At 44.7% G+C, this 19683-nt stretch overlaps 1 protein-coding gene across 1 annotated transcript in view; it reads left to right on the top strand.

The window, feature by feature from the left end:
• Window positions 1-19683, top strand: part of TYR (tyrosinase) — a 263092-nt gene that overhangs the window by 106963 nt on the left and 136446 nt on the right. The window contains exon 2 of the mRNA XM_078658428.1: window positions 219-435. Within this exon, the coding sequence (XP_078514554.1) occupies window positions 219-435 (217 nt within the window). The remainder of the gene's footprint in view (window positions 1-218; window positions 436-19683) is intronic.

Raw genomic sequence — 19683 nt, 5'->3', positions numbered from 1 at the left:
AAAGCTACTAAATAAAACATTTTATCTTGTGTTGCATTTTATACACATTTTTGCGATTAGTAATTAATGTACGTGATCTGTGGCTGTACAGGTAAATTTTGTCTCCAACCCTCACCTGACTGGGTGAGAGCTTTGAAAATGTATGTCCTGCGAATTTATGAAAATGTTAACAAGTTTGAGTTGTAAACATAGTTTTAAACAACTTTTTTTCCTTTAAGATCATTTGCAGCAAGGCCGAAGAGTATAACAATCTACGCATTCTTTGCAATGGTACACAAGAAGGACCTTTGATCCGGAACCCTGGGAGTCATGACAAAAGTAGGGTTCAAAGACTCCCAACTTCAGAGCAAGTGGAATTCTGTGTAAGCCTTACACAGTATGAGACCGAACCGATGGACAGATCGGCTAATTTGAGCTTCAGAAACACACTGGAAGGTAACTTGTTTAGCTGTTTTGTACATTTCAACAAAAAAAATAGATTGTAATTGGTTGTTTAACATAAGTTATATAGACGCGGCTTTGTGCTTAAATGTGGTTCCCAGGAATGTTGATTATCCCACGTGCAAGTACTTTCCCCTTAAGTAGAAATTCCTCCTTTAAAAGCTGATAATCCCATATTTCATATGTTTGGATGAGATTCATAATTAAGATTGCTAGTTCTCACATGCTGAGCACTCTGCTAACTGTTTAAAATGTCTCTGCAATGTAAAATGATTTGAGACTGGATTGGAGTATGTTGTGCATATCAGATGTATACATTTTTTTCAAACACTGTGTCAAAGAATGAAAAATGGGTGCCAAAACCCCTTGCAGAGGGCCACTGGGCAAGGAGGCACTACTGGACCAAACCGTGGTCGTTGAAGCCTTTCACTCATGATGTCCCAGGGCCTTGCATTTCGATGGGCTCTGAGCAACTGGCCCTAGTACCCATTGAGCACTTCACACTCCGTAGTAGCGCTGGACAAGCAGTTCAAGTCTTCTAAGGGAGGAGGTTGGTGTAGGGTGAACACAGGCTCATAACTCAAGTCATTCAGCAACCCCAAAAAAGGTTACTCAGTCCAATGCGTGCTCTTATGAAAAAAAAATATTCCTCTACTAACACTAAGTGCAATATGGCAATCCACAAACAATTGACAGTCTTATAATGAGAGGCCCACTAGTGCTACCCTGTTCAGCTCTCAAGTCCCACTTGCGCTTCCAATGATCATGGCTATTCCCTAGTCCCTAGTGACAACATCCAAGCTAGGTATTGCTGGCGAGTTCAATTTTTAAAAGTTCTACAATGGCTTTGCAAAAGTAAACGTCTACCCATTCTATAATGCATCAGACAAAGCAAGTTTCCCCAGGGCCCGACAGCCTGGCAGTCAGTCTTGGCCGCTCTCATTTGAGCAAAGTCAGAATGCTGAGGTTGAGATGGCAAATGTCTGTGGCACTGCTCTGGTCATGCAGTAAGTCTCTCTCCATGACTGGTAGGAGGTCTTGGCGGGAGGGGGGTCCCGGATTTGGGTAGTTGAATCGTTGCTCTTTTTGTAGTAGGTCACAGCCTCCTTCACTTTCTCGGTTGCATGCTGGTTCCGGGTGATGGTCCTTCCACTACCCCACAGCCCCCCTCTTGACATTCAAGGGTTTTATCAGCATACGAATGGCGATGTCCCCTTCCAGGCTCAGCACTACCCTGGGTCATGGCCCTTCTCGCTGTAAAGTTCTGCAACTTGGTAGCTGCCCTCAATATTTACTGTGGCCCCCCACCTGGTATAGGAGGGTCAATAGCAGCACAAACAAGGTGGGTGCTTTCTCCAGGTCCCTGTGCTGCTCAGGGTGGCAACCCCTACCTTGAAACAGTGCAGCATTGAGAATGATGATCCTCATTCTTCACTGCAGCCCCCACTGGACAGCGAGCCTGATTGGTGCATAGGGGCAGACAGCCCAGTTGGTGCAGCGGTCCCAACTGACCCAAATCTCATACCCCATTCCTGGGACCCACCCAGCAGGATCCCCACTAGACCTTGCTCTCTCCAGGCGATCTCCTTCTCCTTCAGAATCCTCTGGTCTTAGGGCTGGCAGAGCTAGTGATACAGGCTCAAAGCAAGTGTTATTGATTTTCTTGGGTGATATCTCCTCACCAAGCATAGGCAACTAGCAGACCCTCAATCCCCAGTCCTGGTCCCAACTGGCAAGACTAATGCAGAGGTTCCCCATGCTGATGTACAGCTTCAGTTTGACAGTTTTAGATTTCCCCATTTATAATCTGTTTCCAGACACAAATGTGATTTGCTGTCTCCGAAGTTTGTGTTCTGTGGTTGCCCATTCCTCACTTCGCTGTGGTATATAAATAAATAATACCGGATCTAGGTTTGACTGGACATAGCAATAACAGATAGCTCAATAAATAAGAGTCAAGATTCGAGGTAGTAGGAGTTTGCAGGTTTAATACAGCATACAGGACAGGAACAGGACAACCTGCACAGGAATAGGATGGCAGCGCTGCCGGGGGCAGGATCAAGGGAAAGGAATCGGCGTAACATTTAATAACAGTGCACAAGCATATATACTAAAACAATTGCATTACAGTGAATACAGTAGGCGGAGCAGTGGGTGTGGTCAATAGCAGTCGCGAAAGATAAGGGTGAAAGTGGGTGTAACAAGAGGCGTATACATGGACATGTGATGTAAACGTAACAGAATATGTCATAAATGGGGCGGAAACATGGAGGGGGCTACCTAAGGAGCCGGGACCTCTGACCTAATGGTGCGCGCAAACTGACAATGACGTGTTACTAGGAGAAGCTGGGGGCTATGAACTCTGCGCTAGGAGTAGAGACTGAAGTCTGGAGAGTCAGGGCGACATGTACCTAAACCCTATCTAGTATCTAATGTTTAGAGGACATGTTGATATAAACTAAAAGTCAGGAGGGGAGAGGCTAACAGACTCTAAGACTGGAGCATGCATTATTCTACATGTAGTGCGTGTTGAGGAATATTAAATGACCATTAATACAGTATTTCTCTTACATGGAGACGTAAAGGCTAGACGATGACGGGAACTATTGATGCGGTTCAGTAGCTTAGGAATGCAGAGAAGGAGGGCTGGACTGATAACTAGAATCATAACATACTCTTGGCAGACTCGTAGGCAGAGCCAGGCCGAGCCGGGCACTGCGAGGCAGGAAGTAAGTGAAGGGTCGAGGATACAGGTGGGGGCTGTATCGCTCCTCAGCGAGGGCTCAGGAGACAGGAGCTGAATCTGGTGTCCGGGCTCTTTTGAGGCCTGGAAACGGGGACTTTACAATGAAATAACGTGCACACTGAGAAACGTGGCAACGTAACTTTACATAGGCCTGATATTCGTAGTATTCACGAGAACTGGGAACTGGCATACTAGGGATGGACACAACTGTAATTGCGTCTTTAATCAAACATGGGGGATACATATGCATATTAATCATGCACACATAGCATAAGATGGGGAACACGTAGGGACACAGAACATGGCAAAATTTATTTTTCCACATTCCCTCCTTGTCACTACGTTTCCATCAGGAAACATCAATATTCATGATACCATCTATCATTTCATACAGTATCATTTGCTCGTCTCGAATTTTCTTGGAACGGGATTTAGAACGGGACTTGGGACTAGGAATACAAGAGGTAGCACAAATGCCACAAATCGCAGGGCCACATTGTATACAGAGGCAGCAACTGAATATGATCGCTACTGCAATACCCAGAAATGACAATACTTTCCATCCCCAGGCGGAAATTATATTCCAGAACCAACCGGACCATGTCCAGGTGCCTGGATTTTGGTGTAACATATGGGCAATTTTATGGAGTCTGGTTATAGCTGAATAAACAGACGGCGCGTTATTAGGAATGAAAATACAGCAACTAGATCCGATGACTCTACATGCCCCGCCCCTATCGGCCAGTATGACGTCAAGGACGAGACGATTCTGGAGCACGACAATTCTCATAAAGGATTGCTCTTCGGTTAAGTTACCTAGAGCAGAAGTAGTCTCAATCACTACTGCTTCAAGTGTTCTCGTTAATCTACGTATCAGTTTACTATTCACGACAGTACCTAAGTAGGGGAAGACACCTTTATTGATATCTATGTATTGTTCTAGAGCAGTTTCAGTATAATCGACAATCGGGAGGTCTCTTTTGTGTCTAGTATGTACTAGGTGGGAATTCCTATGATAGTCAGGTGGGGCTAGAAAAACTGGTGGCAGTAGGAAGGCAATGTAACAGGTTCCCTCCCAATCGAGGGGCAGACGAACATATGCGGTCTGACCACAAACAAAATAAGAATGACGTGAAGCTTTGAAAATAGATTTCCTACTGTCACTATACTTGACAATAGTAGTACAATCACTATGGCCTACATGTACGGAACCATTATTTCGGACACATAATTCGCCTTTGACTGGTAGTACTGATATAGCAGGTAAGTCTGGAGTAGTATCAGACTGAACATTCAGGACCATAAAATTCGAAGAATAATTACCCAAATTGTAAACTTCATTTTCTAGATCTAACCCTGTTCTGTGGGGAAGACCTTGCTTGCCTGGGAAACATGTACTGTTAAGAAAAGACATATCTGTTGAGGATGACGTTAACGTGGACCATGCTCCACACGAACCATTATGTGAAAATGGATAAGGAAAGAGTGGCAGAACTCCCTTCGGTGTCTGGAAAGGGGGGAGTCGACCACACACCCAACAATTAGTGGCATTGCTGGTCTGGTGTGAATAATGTAACATGCGGATAAAGGAATTATTACGCATAGCAAGACGATATGAGAGTTCATGAGGAGGCAGATCACTAAACGTGTGCTCTACTGTAGCATTAGCAGACTTATTTACATGAGAAACTGGAAAATACAAATAAAATGCATAACATGTGCAGGTAATCATAAGGCTGAGATATAGCAGAAAACATAAAATAATAGTGCAACTTTTAGAGTTCTCACTAACTCTCTCTCTGTGGGGGTCTATTATATACATGTCAGAAACCGGTCTAACCGTTTCACCTAGGGGAGGACTTAGACAATCAAACTGGCTGACTTATTTTACTAGACCTTAATTTTAGCTTATACTCCTGCTGCGGAGTTTTCTCTAACAGGGAGGAATCTGTATCATTGTCTTTTGCGGGACAGTCCTTGAGAATAGTACTTTGGCAATCCTTAAAATCCTCGGAAATGTTCTTTGAAACAGTCTTTAGTCCGTAAAATCTTTTCACATGAGACAGGTGGACCCAGCCCTTCCTGCCTTCCAGCTTGACGGCAGTACGGGTGGCCAGGAGGACCTGCTTTGGTTCCTTCCAGCGGGGCTCCAGCGGACTCGAACGATCAAAATTCCGGACAAGAACCATGCATCCGGGAACGATTTCATGCGGTGCCACCTCGGTATTGTCTGGAAATGCGGCGGCAACCTGTGAACGACAAGAGTGTAGGGCAGACATCAAGGAAGCTAGGTAATCTGTCAGCATATTACTTGAAACATCTGTAATACTTCGAGGTCTAGGTGTACCCCACATATTAGGGGGGCGGCCGAATACGACCTCGTACGGAGACAGACCTGATCTGGAATGTGCGACCATGCGCATATAAAACAAAGCGACTGGCAGAGCTACTAGCCAGTCTACACCTTTCTCTTTACATATTTTGGCGATGCGGATTTTCAGGGTCTAATTATGTCTCTCTACGAGACCGGCTGCTTCAGGATGGCGTACACAATGGAACTTCCACTGGTACCCTAACAACAGGGAAATATGTTTCATAAGCTCGGATGAGAATGGCTGGCTGTTATCAGAATATACGACTCTAGGGAGTCCGTAGCGGGGGAAGAATTCACGAACCAACTGCTTGGCAGTGGTCGCGGCTGTGTAATCTGGGACTGGATATGCCTCTGTCCACCTGGACAAAGCGCATACAACTACGAGGACATACTTGAAACCTCGACATCGCTCCATCTGAATATAATCCATCTGGAGGACTTCAAAAGGGTGGTCAGGGGGCTGGAATCCACCTTGTTCCACCGGAACACTTTTACCTGGATTAAACTGGCAACATATCATACAGGTACGGACTTTCTGCTTGGCTGCAGCTCGTAAATGCTTGTTGAACCAAATGTTCTGGATACTATCTAACATAGCTTTTTCTCCTAAATGTGCTGGACTATGTGCGGTATTGATAATGACTTGAACCATAGAGTCGGGGAGAAACCATGTGGCTTTACCCTTCGTTACCCATCCCTGATCTGTCTGGACCCCTCCTTGTTCGGACCATTTCTTGATTTCATCGGGAGTAGCATGTAACTGGATATCTATGACATCTTGAGTGGGGTCCTTAACTGTCATACAGGTAGTCGGATCTGGAGTATGTGTCTGTGTCGGATTAACTGGAATGTCTGGAGTCTGTGCTGTAAGCTTGGCTGTGCGATCTGCTAGATCATTACCTTGGGAAATAATGTCAGTAACTTTCGTATGTGCTTTGCACTTCATGATAGCAATAGATGTCGGTAAATGTATGGCATCTAACAGAGCTTGAATAAGGAGACCATGCTGAATCTTGGTTCCATGAGAAGTCATGAAACCTCTCTCCTGCCAGATGACTCCAAAGTCGTGTACGACTCCAAATGCGTAACGTGAATCTGTGTAAACATTGACTTTCAGGTTCTTGGCGTGTATGCAGGCTTGTGTCAGAGCAACTAGCTCTGCTGCTTGAGCGGACAGAGTGTCAATACGATGTGTTTCTATAACTTCAGTGTCAGTAGTCACTGCATACGCGGCTACTAGTTCTCCTGTACTTGTTCTCATACATGAACCATCCACATAAAGTGTCAGGTCGGGATCTGGTAATGGAATATCTGTCAGATCTTGTCTTGGCTTTGTCATAATATTAACTACTTCCACACAGTCGTGTGTGGCAGGATTCGAAATAACTGACGGTAACAGTGTAGCGGGATTTAGAACGTTGCAGCGTCTGATTTCTATGTGTGGCTGGAACAGTGTCAGTTCATAACCTGTTAAACGTGCAACTGTCAAGTGCTGAGTCTGTGTTCGATTTAAAAGAACTTCCACGGAGTGTGGAACTTGTACTGTCAAGGAGTGTCCTAATACTATGGAATCACTTTGTCTGATAGCTAGTGCTGTGGCTGCAACTGACTTGAGGCACGCAGGCAGAGCCTGGGCTACAGGATCTAGTGTGCTCGAAAAATAAGCACAGGGCTTGTATTGTCCTGCTTGATCTTGTGTGAGAACAGATAATGCTGTACCTTCGCGTTCAGTGACGAAAAGTGTAAAAGGCTTACTGTAGTTCGGTGTAGCTAGAACTGGAGCTTGGCATAAAGCTTTCTTTAACTCATTAAAACTAAGTGTATGTTCAGATGTCCAAGGGAGGACAGTCGATACGGCTGCCTCCTGTGTCGTTAACTGTATCAGTGGCTTGGCTAGAAATGCATACTGAGGAATCCATTGTCTGCAATAAGAAGTAAGGCCGATAAAAGCACGTACCTCCTTCTGGGTCTTGGGCTGAGGAAGACTCGCTATTAACTGGATACGGTCAGGTGTCAACTGCCTACCCCTCTTGGACAGTAAGTGGCCTAAATAGATCACTTGCTGGACACAGAATTGAAGCTTCGAAGGGGACACCTTGTGCCCCATCTCTGCTAAGAAATACAAGACTGTAAGTGATGCTCGCTCGCAAGCACGTTCAGAACGGGCTGTGATCAGTAGATCATCGACATACTGGAGCAGGGCAGTGTCAGTTGGCATGTGAATGTTGTCTAGTTGTCTCTTAAGTGCTTGACTGTAAATACTAGGGCTTTCTGTGAAACCTTGAGGAGCTCGTGTGAACATATAGCTCCTTCCATTTAAACAAAATCCGAAAATAAACTGGCTGTCTGGATGAATGGGGACACTGAAAAACGCGTTCTTGAGGTCTATGACTGTAAAAAATGAGGCTTCGGAATCAATGGCTGTCAGTAGGGAAGAGATATCTGGGACAACTGGGTACTGGGGAATAATACATTTATTGAGTTCTCGAAGGTCAATCACTAATCGATATACTGGGGGTGCATTTGGATCAGTACGTTTCATGACTGGGATGATCGGAGAATTACATACATTGGAGTCAGTTTCTACAACTACTCCTTGAGCGATGAGCTCGTCAATAATTTTGGATAAGGCTGCTACAGCCTCAGGTGGCAATCTGTACTGTCTGATTCGTGGTAACACTACACCTGGTTTGAGAGTCACACGATGGGGTGTGATTTGCATATAACCTACATCAGTTGGACCTTGCGCCCATAGATGCGGCGGAACATTAGACAATCTTGGATCAAAATCTCGTAATACATAGTGACCCTTGAAGTCACGTAGAAACAATCGTATTCCCTCTGGGGAGCAACATATGACTGCACCTAATTCTTTCAGTGTTTTAATACCTAACAGATTTTCTGGACATGACTTCGTAAGTAACAGATCAGTAGTTCGGGACAATGGACCTACTTCTAGAGTAACTGGTTTAGATATCTCGTTTACAATAGGCTTTCCTGAAAATCTAAGGGAAACATTTCTAGAGCCTGAGAGCGGAGCCCCTGGAACTTCGGCGTGACTTATAGTGGTCCTACTTGCCCCTGTATCAATCAGAAACTTTCTGTCTTTCCCTAATACTTGACTATGAACATAGGGACCTTCTTGATCTACAGGTATCTCGATGAGAGGCAAGCCTACCTCCCTCTCTAGGCTGTTTCATGAATATGGCTGATACTCTGGATACTCTGTCTGAGCATACTGATACATCTGCTGTGTAACATGCTGTGTTGCAGCAATAGGCTGCGGTGCTGGAACTGTCTGTTGTGCATTCTGTGGCTGAAAAGTCTGTGAAACTTGTTCTTGTCTAGGCGGACGTGGTCTTTCTTTAGTCTTACCGGTAGCTATATTATGTTTCAGAACTGCACACTCGTTTATAAAATGACCTGGCTGTTTACAATAATTGCAGGTCCCTTTAACGGGAACTGCAGGATGACTGGCTTGATTCGGACCCCTCTTTTGACTGTCTTGAGGAACAGATTGTGCAACTAATACTTTCATTTTTGTGTCTTTCATACGTTTCCTTTCATGATCTTGCTCTTCTCTGATTCTATTCTGGTGATACTGAAGCATCTGTAACATCTGGGACGGGGTATTAGCTTGCCAGGTACTTTCGACTTTCAAAACTCAATTCTTAACTTGTGGACTTGAATTCTCGACTAATTTAGTAACAAAAAGATGAGGGTATGACTCGCTACTCGTCTTCAAGCCACTGTTTATAATAAAGCATTTCTCAAATCTAGAATAAAAATCACTAGTGTCTTCGTCTTGTTTCTGTTTACAGGCTGAGATTGCATCCCAGTCTTCCTTTTTAGTGGCTAATAATCTGGGCAAAACTTGTATTAACAGTTCTGGTAATTCTTTACATTTCTCTCCAAGACCGGTACCTGGTACTCGTATCTTATCTTCAGCTTCTAGAACTGCCCAATCGATCTTTTTCTCTCCCACCTCCCATTCTTTTTCCTTGAGTTTTTCATATACCCCTGCGGGCAACAGGACCTTTAGCATTTTAATAATATCTGGATACGTATATTCTCCCATACGGAGCATGTCTTTTAATTCTCGGTGGAACCCTGCTGGATCTTTGTCATGACAGGGAATTAATTTCTTCATCTCTAAGAGTTCCATTTTTGTAATCGGGGTGTAAACAAATACTCTTTGCATTTCACCATCTGTTGTCCTGACTGGGTGTACTTCTCGTAACGGATTCTGTCTATCTATGTAAAAGGGTTTACTTTCTGGGGGTGAGACATGAACGAAATGCGGGTTCAGGAACGTTCTATATTTGTGGCGCTGTTCTAGAATAACACTAATTAAATCGGTACCTAGACCTTTCCATCTATACTGGAGTAACTCGTTCAGGACATCATGTAACGGACCTGGATCAGAATGTTGACCCTCATACAGAGTAATGAGGTGCTGGATCATATACATACCCACCAGTCGTTGCTCGGCTGGGGGCAGTTTCAGAAACATTTGTGCCACTATTTCGTCTGGAAAAGTGGTAGAATCAGTAGCCCATCGGACTGCTGATCGGGCTAGTTCTTGTTCATGCATAGTACTTAACTCACTGTAACCGATTTGTGATTTCAGAATGTGATCGGTAGCTTGAAATACTTGTTCTAGAGAACCTTGTTCTGGTACTGGATGAGGGACAGTTTTCTTGTAGTCTAGACGTGAATGTCGGTCGGAAAGTCTAGTTCTACCTACGTACGCTATTCTAGTGGGATTCTCGTCCTCTACCTCTTCTGTAGAAGAGTCATTTTCTTTCTCGCTTACTTGTGCTGCTTTACGTTGTTCGTGTAACTTTATTATTTCCTTACGAATTTTCTTGTACATACTCTCTATACTACTGACAGTTCTGTGTTTACCCTCGGCTATATTATCACTCCACCTTGTCAGGATTCTCATTTCGGCCGGATCTTTGGTCGGATAATCTTGTTCCCTTATTAAACAATTAATCAGAAACTTTAATAACATGAGCTGGATCTCAGCTTTCCTTTGAGACATGGCTTCGCCAATACTTTCTGGATCATCCCCTGTACGGATGAAACGATATATTCTGTCTAGATCTTCTTTCATATTCGGTAGGGTGTCCAAATACCCGGTCACCCGTCTTACACGGATGGAATATATAACTGTACTATCATCACCTGCAACTGGATCATAGCGGCATTCAGTAAGAGCTCGTCGGATTTCTGCAACGGACTTATATTTGGGCGTACGCTGTAACGCACGTTCATGTAACTCGACTAACGTTACACGTTGGTGTGGCGGCGGGGTACCAGGAGGACCTCCTCCTGCGGCCCCTAAACTAGAATCGTCGACTGATACTCTTCGTACTGGCGCGGCGGGAAATTGTAATGTAGGCTGGACCGGGGGTACCGTGGCAGGTACTCCGGTGACTGGAGGAGCAGGATTTACATTATTTACAGGAGCTGGCGGAACAGGATTTGCATATTCTGGGACTGTGTCGTCCAAATAGGACGAAATAAAAATATCAGCTGCGGTCGGTTTGTGACGTAGCTTGGTCGGAACTAATGGTGGCGGAAAATTACTGGATGCCTCCGGGGTTGCTTTTGGCAAGCCCTCGGCAAGAAGAGGGTACATACCCTTAATAAGGGCATTCCTCTGTCTGTCGGACTGTTCGGTTTTAACTCGTTCACCTATCTCGATTAGTTCCCTTTCTTGGGCTCGTTCTAAGGATTCTCTACTTAGTTCTGACTTTCTGATTTCTTTTTCGGTTCTTTTATGAGATTCTTTGCGCCATAACTCGATGGCATCTTTCTGTGACTGTCTGGCTTTCTTTTTCCATAATGCTTCTTCTACTCGCATGATGCACTCGGCATCCCATGTACCTGATACGGGCCATCTATACTTTTCTTCTAACTGTTTGGTATACTCTACCCATAAATCTAGATATAATATGGCACTTATGCCATGCTTCTGATACATAAAGTGACCTGGACTGTCCCTAGGCGGGACAGGAACTGCTGCTTCTAACAGACCTTTTCTAGTTTTCAACTGACGTAGTTTGGAAAATAGAGGCATGACTGAACTGTAATCTAGACACAATACACAATACACAATGAACACGATAACTACACCACTTTCGTACCACGACATTAAAATACATGAATGACATTTGAAATAACAGTTCGAACAGAATACTACCTGGAATACTGAAAACAGAATACATGAATCTTCTCGAGAACAGAACTGACTAGAACAGAAACTAGATGCACTGCTAAAACAGTACGAAACTTACCGGTCTCATAAAGAGACACGTCAGGACCCGCATCCACCGGAGTGGACACTTCGTTTTGGGTCTGTGTACCACCAAAACCCACGGACCAGAGACAATTACATTTACCCTGTCTAGATACTACCCCAGCAACGGTACTCACCGGGCAGCAAGAACGGAAGGCCTCGGACTGGACTGGACTGCTTCGACGCCGGACGGACGAACTTCGGACTTCAGTTACGGGTGGGCCTCCGGATACCTCGGACCTTGGACTCTCGGCTTGGGCTCTGGTCGGGACTCGCCGCGTTCCTCCACCGCCTCGTCTGGATGCTGGACCGCCACCTCCGTCTCCTCCGTGGGCCTGAGGGATACTTGAAGCAGAAATATCTGCACGTGCACGGTATGGTTCCGTCACGGCTGCAGAGGGTCAGGGGGCCGGCGTGGCTTCACCGGCGCGTGGGGAAAGGGCAAGTCCCTGTTCGGGCGCCATTATGTGGTATATAAATAAATAATACCGGATCTAGGTTTGACTGGACATAGCAATAACAGATAGCTCAATAAATAAGAGTCAAGATTCGAGGTAGTAGGAGTTTGCAGGTTTAATACAGCATAAAGGACAGGAACAGGACAACCTGCACAGGAATAGGATGGCAGCGCTGCCGGGGGCAGGATCAAGGGAAAGGAATCGGCGTAACATTTAATAACAGTGCACAAGCATATATACTAAAACAATTGCATTACAGTGAATACAGTAGGCGGAGCAGTGGGTGTGGTCAATAGCAGTCGCGAAAGATAAGGGTGAAAGTGGGTGTAACAAGAGGCGTATACATGGACATGTGATGTAAACGTAACAGAATATGTCATAAATGGGGCGGAAACATGGAGGGGGCTACCTAAGGAGCCGGGACCTCTGACCTAATGGTGCGCGCAAACTGACAATGACGTGTTACTAGGAGAAGCTGGGGGCTATGAACTCTGCGCTAGGAGTAGAGACTGAAGTCTGGAGAGTCAGGGCGACATGTACCTAAACCCTATCTAGTATCTAATGTTTAGAGGACATGTTGATATAAACTAAAAGTCAGGAGGGGAGAGGCTAACAGACTCTAAGACTGGAGCATGCATTATTCTACATGTAGTGCGAGTTGAGGAATATTAAATGACCATTAATACAGTATTTCTCTTACATGGAGACGTAAAGGCTAGACGATGACGGGAACTATTGATGCGGTTCAGTAGCTTAGGAATGCAGAGAAGGAGGGCTGGACTGATAACTAGAATCATAACATACTCTTGGCAGACTCGTAGGCAGAGCCAGGCCGAGCCGGGCACTGCGAGGCAGGAAGTAAGTGAAGGGTCGAGGATACAGGTGGGGGCTGTATCGCTCCTCAGCGAGGGCTCAGGAGACAGGAGCTGAATCTGGTGTCCGGGCTCTTTTGAGGCCTGGAAACGGGGACTTTACAATGAAATAACGTGCACACTGAGAAACGTGGCAACGTAACTTTACATAGGCCTGATATTCGTAGTATTCACGAGAACTGGGAACTGGCATACTAGGGATGGACACAACTGTAATTGCGTCTTTAATCAAACATGGGGGATACATATGCATATTAATCATGCACACATAGCATAAGATGGGGAACACGTAGGGACACAGAACATGGCAAAATTTATTTTTCCACATCGCACTGGAGGTAAAGCAAGACAATCACAGCAGGAGTTCCTCTAAATTTGATAACCTAAAACACAGGTCATGAGAGTTAAATAGATGATCACATCTGGATATCAGCCACAGGGATATGTGCATCAAAATGTTACATGGGCCCCAAACCTACTCTTTATGATTTCCTTATCCACCCAATCTCCTTCCTGAGAGTGTCCTCCTTTCAGAATCAAAGAGCCACTTCAAAGAGTATTGAAGGGCCTGCCCCTTCTGTCCTCTACTGTGTGTCCCATCCATCTGAGGAATGCAGCAATCCACAAATCTGTCGGGGGGGGGGAGGGCTCTTCAACCACATGTGCCTCCAGCATGGCCTGGAGTTCCCAATATGGACTGTAACACTCATAGACCCTCATGTGCTGTAACACTCAGACACTCCTGCATCCAGAGCAATGCATGCAAACAAGCATGTAGCCCTTTATGTTCTGTACCACTCCTGGGCGCACATACATACCAACATAATGCCTATAATAATTCATGCCCTGCCTCCATGTACTGTAGCACTTAGCAACTCGTACATACCAGTATGAGGCACTCAAGCATGCATGTACTGACTCCATGCACTGCAGCACACTTTGGCTCATGTACATATCAGTACGGTATACTCAAACATGCACATACTGTCTCCCATCATCTATCTTGATGTAGGCCAAGGTTGAACTGAGCACACCGCAAGGGCGATTTCCATAAGTTGGCCAGTAGGCCCCACTCTCATGATGCAGGTCAGAATTCCTGGCTATTTTGCTTGATCGCTTACTGTAAAAATGCTATGCTGCCACCACCACATCATTACTGACGATCCAGATTTCACCACAATTGGGGCTCCCAGGACAGGGGTTCATGTCTACTACCATGCAAGGGACGTTTCCCTCTTAACAGTTGGAGAACAAATTGATGTTTTATGTTGACCTGGATAACCTTTTTTCAGTAGTGTATCAAAAACCACGTGGTAAATTAATCTTCTATTTGAAAATGTATTCCAATTGATGGAAATATATTTCTTTTGTCTTTGACTAAGCTTGAATTACAGTTGCGAGAAAGTTAATTATTAGTTGTGGTGAATGGCAGTCCATTACATGTAATATTGGCACTCTTAAGCCAAGGTTTCAGTAATTTAAACCTGAATACAACCCCTGCCAGCTATGGCACAGAGCGGACAGGTTTAACTTAATAAAATGTGTAAAGCATTTCAAAGTACCAATATGGTTAAAAAGGTGAAAACATAAATCCAACAAAACCCCACTCCAATCTATAATTAAACAAAATGGTACCAGAAAACAAAAATCTATCGTGAAACCGGAGACATGAATTTGTAATGCTTTCAATAAAGATTGCACCAAAAAGTACTAAGTACCAACAATGTGCAACTAGTCACACTAGACTGGGTCAAAGGTACGTTTTCAGGCCAACCATAATGGAGAGAGGTCAGATACAAGAACCAGGTGTGTCCTGGTGGTAGAGATACCTTCCGATGTCAACAGTCTATAGTGAAAGCCTGCAGTGGGCTAGCCCCCAAAAGAAGGGAGCTTGACGTTGACCGATTCCGGCATCTAGATTGGGCCTCGGCAAAACCACTTTGGGTCAGATTACGAGTCTGGTGGTCCTCGGACCACCAGACTCGTGGTGGCATGGCGGATCCAGCAGTCTATCTGCCCGATTATGACTCAGGTAGTTGGACCGCACTAGGACCGCTGGCTCTGCCAGGGAACTGCCGTTTCCTGGCAGAGCCTGCAATATGCTTGGAGGGATTGCCACGGTTCTGCCAAACGTAATATGAGTTTCCTCTCTGCTAGACGTTTCACAGTGGTTCCACTGCCATAAAAAGCCTAATGGAGAGGAACCAAAGGAGAACTTACAGGGCCCTCCTCTGCCTCAGACATATAAGGATGCACACAGGAAGGCACATCATGTGCCCCCCGTGTGCATGCACATAAGCTCCTGCATGGCATGGACTTACGAGTCCATGAAGTGCAGGAACCCTGTGAGGCGTTCCCATTGCAGTACCTTTTTAAGAGGCACCAGCGCCTTTTAAAGGGCACCGAAATGGGAACCGCCATGCTGCCTGACCGCCAAACTACAAATAAGTCATAATCTGGCTGGTTTGCAGGGCGAGCTTTGGTGGAGCGGTGGTGCGACGATTTGCACCGTCGGGTCACAGCTCTGCCAAATTCTCGTAGGGCCACAGCTCTGCCAAATTCTCGTAATTTGGCCCTTAGATGGGAAAAGCTTCCGTAGGAGACGTTCAAGGTTTCACATCCCAGAGGTATCTGGTGTAAATCAGGACTCCTCGGATGGTGTTGTTGATTAAACTGTGGCTGGAAACAGAGGAGGGCTTTAGCAACAAGAGAAGAACGTAGCAGACAACAACTGTGGTCTGCCAGCAACAACTGGTTGGTAGTTCCTAGTTTCAGGAGAGCCAGGTGGAGGAGAGGGGTAGAGCTTTTTCTGTTGCTACCTCTAAGCTTTGGAATTCTCTTCCGCTATCGATCTCTGTGCAAGACTCTCACCTTCTGTTTTGCAAGGCCTTAAAAACATGGCTGTTCACTTTGTAATTGTTAAGCCCCTCTTTTGTGCTTCCTACTACCGCCAGCTTTATCCCAAGCACCTTTACGTCTTTGGGCAAAGTTTGCACTCTGTAAGACTAATAATCATTCATTCTGACACCAGCCTAGGTTTCCAGGATCTCAGAAACAGTACTTGGGGGTCAGGACTCTCTCCAACGGAAGCCACCAGCAGGATCCTGTTCAAGTCCAGTGGATACTGGTCAGATGGGCACTTCCAGGAATCTGGGTGTCTCGTATCTTTTGTGTTTCTGTAGCTTAATAGGAGTTCAGCCACCTGACCATTGGAGTTCATTTTGTTAGTCCTGGGTACAAGTGGGAGCAGGCGCAGACCTTAGGGATCTCAAAACGGGTCTCAACAGCAGGTGCTGTCCTTTAATCTTCCACATGTCCATTAGTGTTCTGAAGAGGGTGACCAAGTTGTCAGTTTTATGCCAGACTTTATCTGTTAGTTGGGGGTGATGCCTGGCCCCTCTCTAACCAAAGCTCCCGGGAGTCACCCTGCTTACTTTTGCATCAGTTCCTTTATGCCCTACTGCAAACCAATCCCACAGTGCCCCTTCCTCCTTAAATCCAACATGATAGAACCTTTCTTCCCCTGTGCCGACTTCCTGTGCCCACCCAAAGTTTGATCAGGTGAACTAGCTATTCCTTTTCTTGGTCACTCAAATCTGGTTGTGTGGGATACTCCTCTCTCACTGGGATTGGTGTCTAAAGGGGTAAGGGAGGGGCAGGTTAGCTACATCTGCCTGTGACAATAAAGGCCTCCTTGAAGTGGATTAAATTGATGGCCACTGCCTAGATAGTCATCCAGTCAATGGAACAGAACACCTTCCCATAGCCAAGGCCTTTGTCTCCACACGGTGGACAAAGGAGGCTCATCAAGGAGCTATTCAGCTCCTAGGTGGTAGTTTGAAAGTCATGCAATTGGGCTTCTACAGGTTACAGACTTTTTCTAAAGCACCTTCTGTTAAACATTTCACACAAATCCGATTTTTCCAGTGAATTGCCATGTACTAAATATTTTAAGGAGTCCAAAAATGAATTTTGTAGCTGGTTTCTAAGAGGAGAAAACATTATTTAAATGTAATATTCTATCCAAATGCTTTCCTATGAAACAGCTAACTCTCCAACCTTGAAAATAACTTTTAGGGGCTTGTTAAAGACCATGCTTCTTGCTCTTTGGGCATTTAAGGCCTACTTAGGAGTGACTTAGTAATATTTCTAAGGAGTGTGCCTGTTGTGCAAAATGGGTTATTTTGACAGGTTGAATTTTCAGTTTTTAAACTCATCAGGCTATAGTGGCAAGCTCGCAGTCGTGTTTTGCACTGTCACTCTGGTCATGGTACAATGAGTACAGCAGTCCATTAGTGACCTTTAACGTAAAGGCCCAGGGTACACTTTATACCATATACTATGGACTTACAGGTAAGGTAAATATGCCAATTAGGTCTACACCAATTTGACACGTTTTTAAGGGCCAGCCGCATACAGTGGACAGCAGTGTCCCATTGTGCAGAGTCAAAATCCAGAAATCAATTAGCAAAATAGTGGGGGTGAAACAACACACAAAGGGGTATTTTTCCAACAACAGTTGTCAGTTTTTACAAGAATTGTGCTGTTTTTTGCGGTCTTACTTTAAGTAACTAACAAATTATCTACAGTTTTACCAGCCTTTTTTACACTGACCTTTGATGTTTAATGGTCCAGTAAAATTATTTATGTCATTATTCTGTGGCCTTAACTGTGATTCACTCAACCCAGAATTATTTGTTGAATATACGCTTGAGAGAATCGGTTCTTATTTGATTTGTGCTATGTCCAAACTGCATGCAGCTCACACAAGTGGTTACCTTCCTATTCTATGATATGCCTACTTTGTACTGTGAACCACTTTTTTCATAGACTCCCATCATTGACCAGGATTGTGTTCTTAAGTTAATCAAAAGGATACAGTCTTATTGAGAACAAAACAAGCTTCCTCAGTTTAACTTGATTTTTCCATTATCTATCTGTGATGTGATTGCGATTTTATTAAAGTGCAATCTACACTATACCTTTTATAAATCTTTGTGATTAGAAAGTGCAAGCCTATTTATTGTGTGTTTTGTAAAGCTCTAGACATCACCTTTTGATACTCTAAGGAAGTGATCCAGATGATTCCAAAGTTAGGGACTCTGCACTCCCAGAGATCAAATAATGTGTTTTTGACGAATGGACATGAGAGATCACCTGCTCTCATATCTAATACTGGATGGTTTCTAGCCGGATGAGGGTGTACATTGGAAAAAAGACTTGGTTTTGTAGCTACGGAGAAAGAGGTCACGTGTAGCATTTCATCCATAGCGGGAAGAAAAAAGACCACTGGAGGACAAAGCCTAGGGCTCCACAAGAGGAGCATCCTGTTTGTCCAGAGCATACTTGCTGAATGTGATCAAAGAGCAAAGTGCTAATCCAGTGTTTTGGTACTCCTAACCTCAAAGCTATTTTACAGTCCGTTTGAATCGCAAGATATAATGCTCCACAGCGTTCTAAGCTGTGGAGGGAGCAAGAAGTGTCTAATAGATCATTTGGCCTTTACTAAGTATGATGAATGTCTCAACTTTTATTTGGGTTTCAAAGTCAGATTCTATCACTCATGTTGGCTGTAGCTCTCATCGAATGTCAACAGAAACAACTGAAATTGTTCTGCATATTTGTATAGGGGGTTTGGGATTTCTCTTTCCTGGATTTTGTTGAAGTATTGTAGATCTGAAAGTGGTCAGTTGTTGGGAAATTCCAGGTGTTCGGATGTAAGAAATTGGGTTGTTGTTTGAGGGGGGTGAAACCCATCTCGAACCGCAACCACAATTCTTCTCAGGGTCAGGACAAAATAAAAACCTAAATTAACCTGTGCTCAACCCTCGCACAGAGCAGTTAGGCTTAACTCAGAGGCAATGTGTAAAGTATTTATGCAACACTTCAAACAGTAACACAGCAACAATGCACCACAAAAGCAGCCCACAAGACTTAGAAAAATAGAGTAATTATTATTAAATAAAACAAGACCAAAATGACAACATTCCAGTTATTTGAACCGTAGATATTCAATTTAAAAGGGTTAAGTAAAAATAGCACCAAAAGACAAAGCGGCAACTGTGGAGATCCGGTCACTCGAGACTGGGGCAAACTCAACAAAGTACCTTCAATTCTGGTTTGCTGAGTGTTGCACAGGTCCACATTGAAGATGCATAGTGCAGCTGAAGTAACTAGTTGGTTCCAAGATGTGGTGAGGCTGCGCTGCGAGGTCCTGTTGCATTGTCCTTGAATATCCCATTGACAAGGGTTTGGAATGCGAATTCCTGAGTAGGGGATGTGTCGAGCAGTCGAGGTTATGTGTCAGTTCCGAGGAGCTGCAATGGGGAGTCTGGTGTAGTAATTGAGGCTGCCGGTGAAAAGGGAGCAAGGGCCAACGCAGAGGATGCGTCATGCAGCGGCAGTTCTGATGTGGTGTCAGGGTGCAATGCTTGTCTTTGCGGCAGTTCCGATCCATGCACCAGCAGCAATATGCTGGTTCAGCT

This window comes from Lissotriton helveticus, chromosome 8, assembly GCF_964261635.1.
Source record: "Lissotriton helveticus chromosome 8, aLisHel1.1, whole genome shotgun sequence".
NCBI lineage: Eukaryota > Metazoa > Chordata > Amphibia > Caudata > Salamandridae > Lissotriton > Lissotriton helveticus.
Note: the sequence above shows the minus strand (reverse complement) of the source record. Positions and strands in the feature narration are given on the sequence as shown.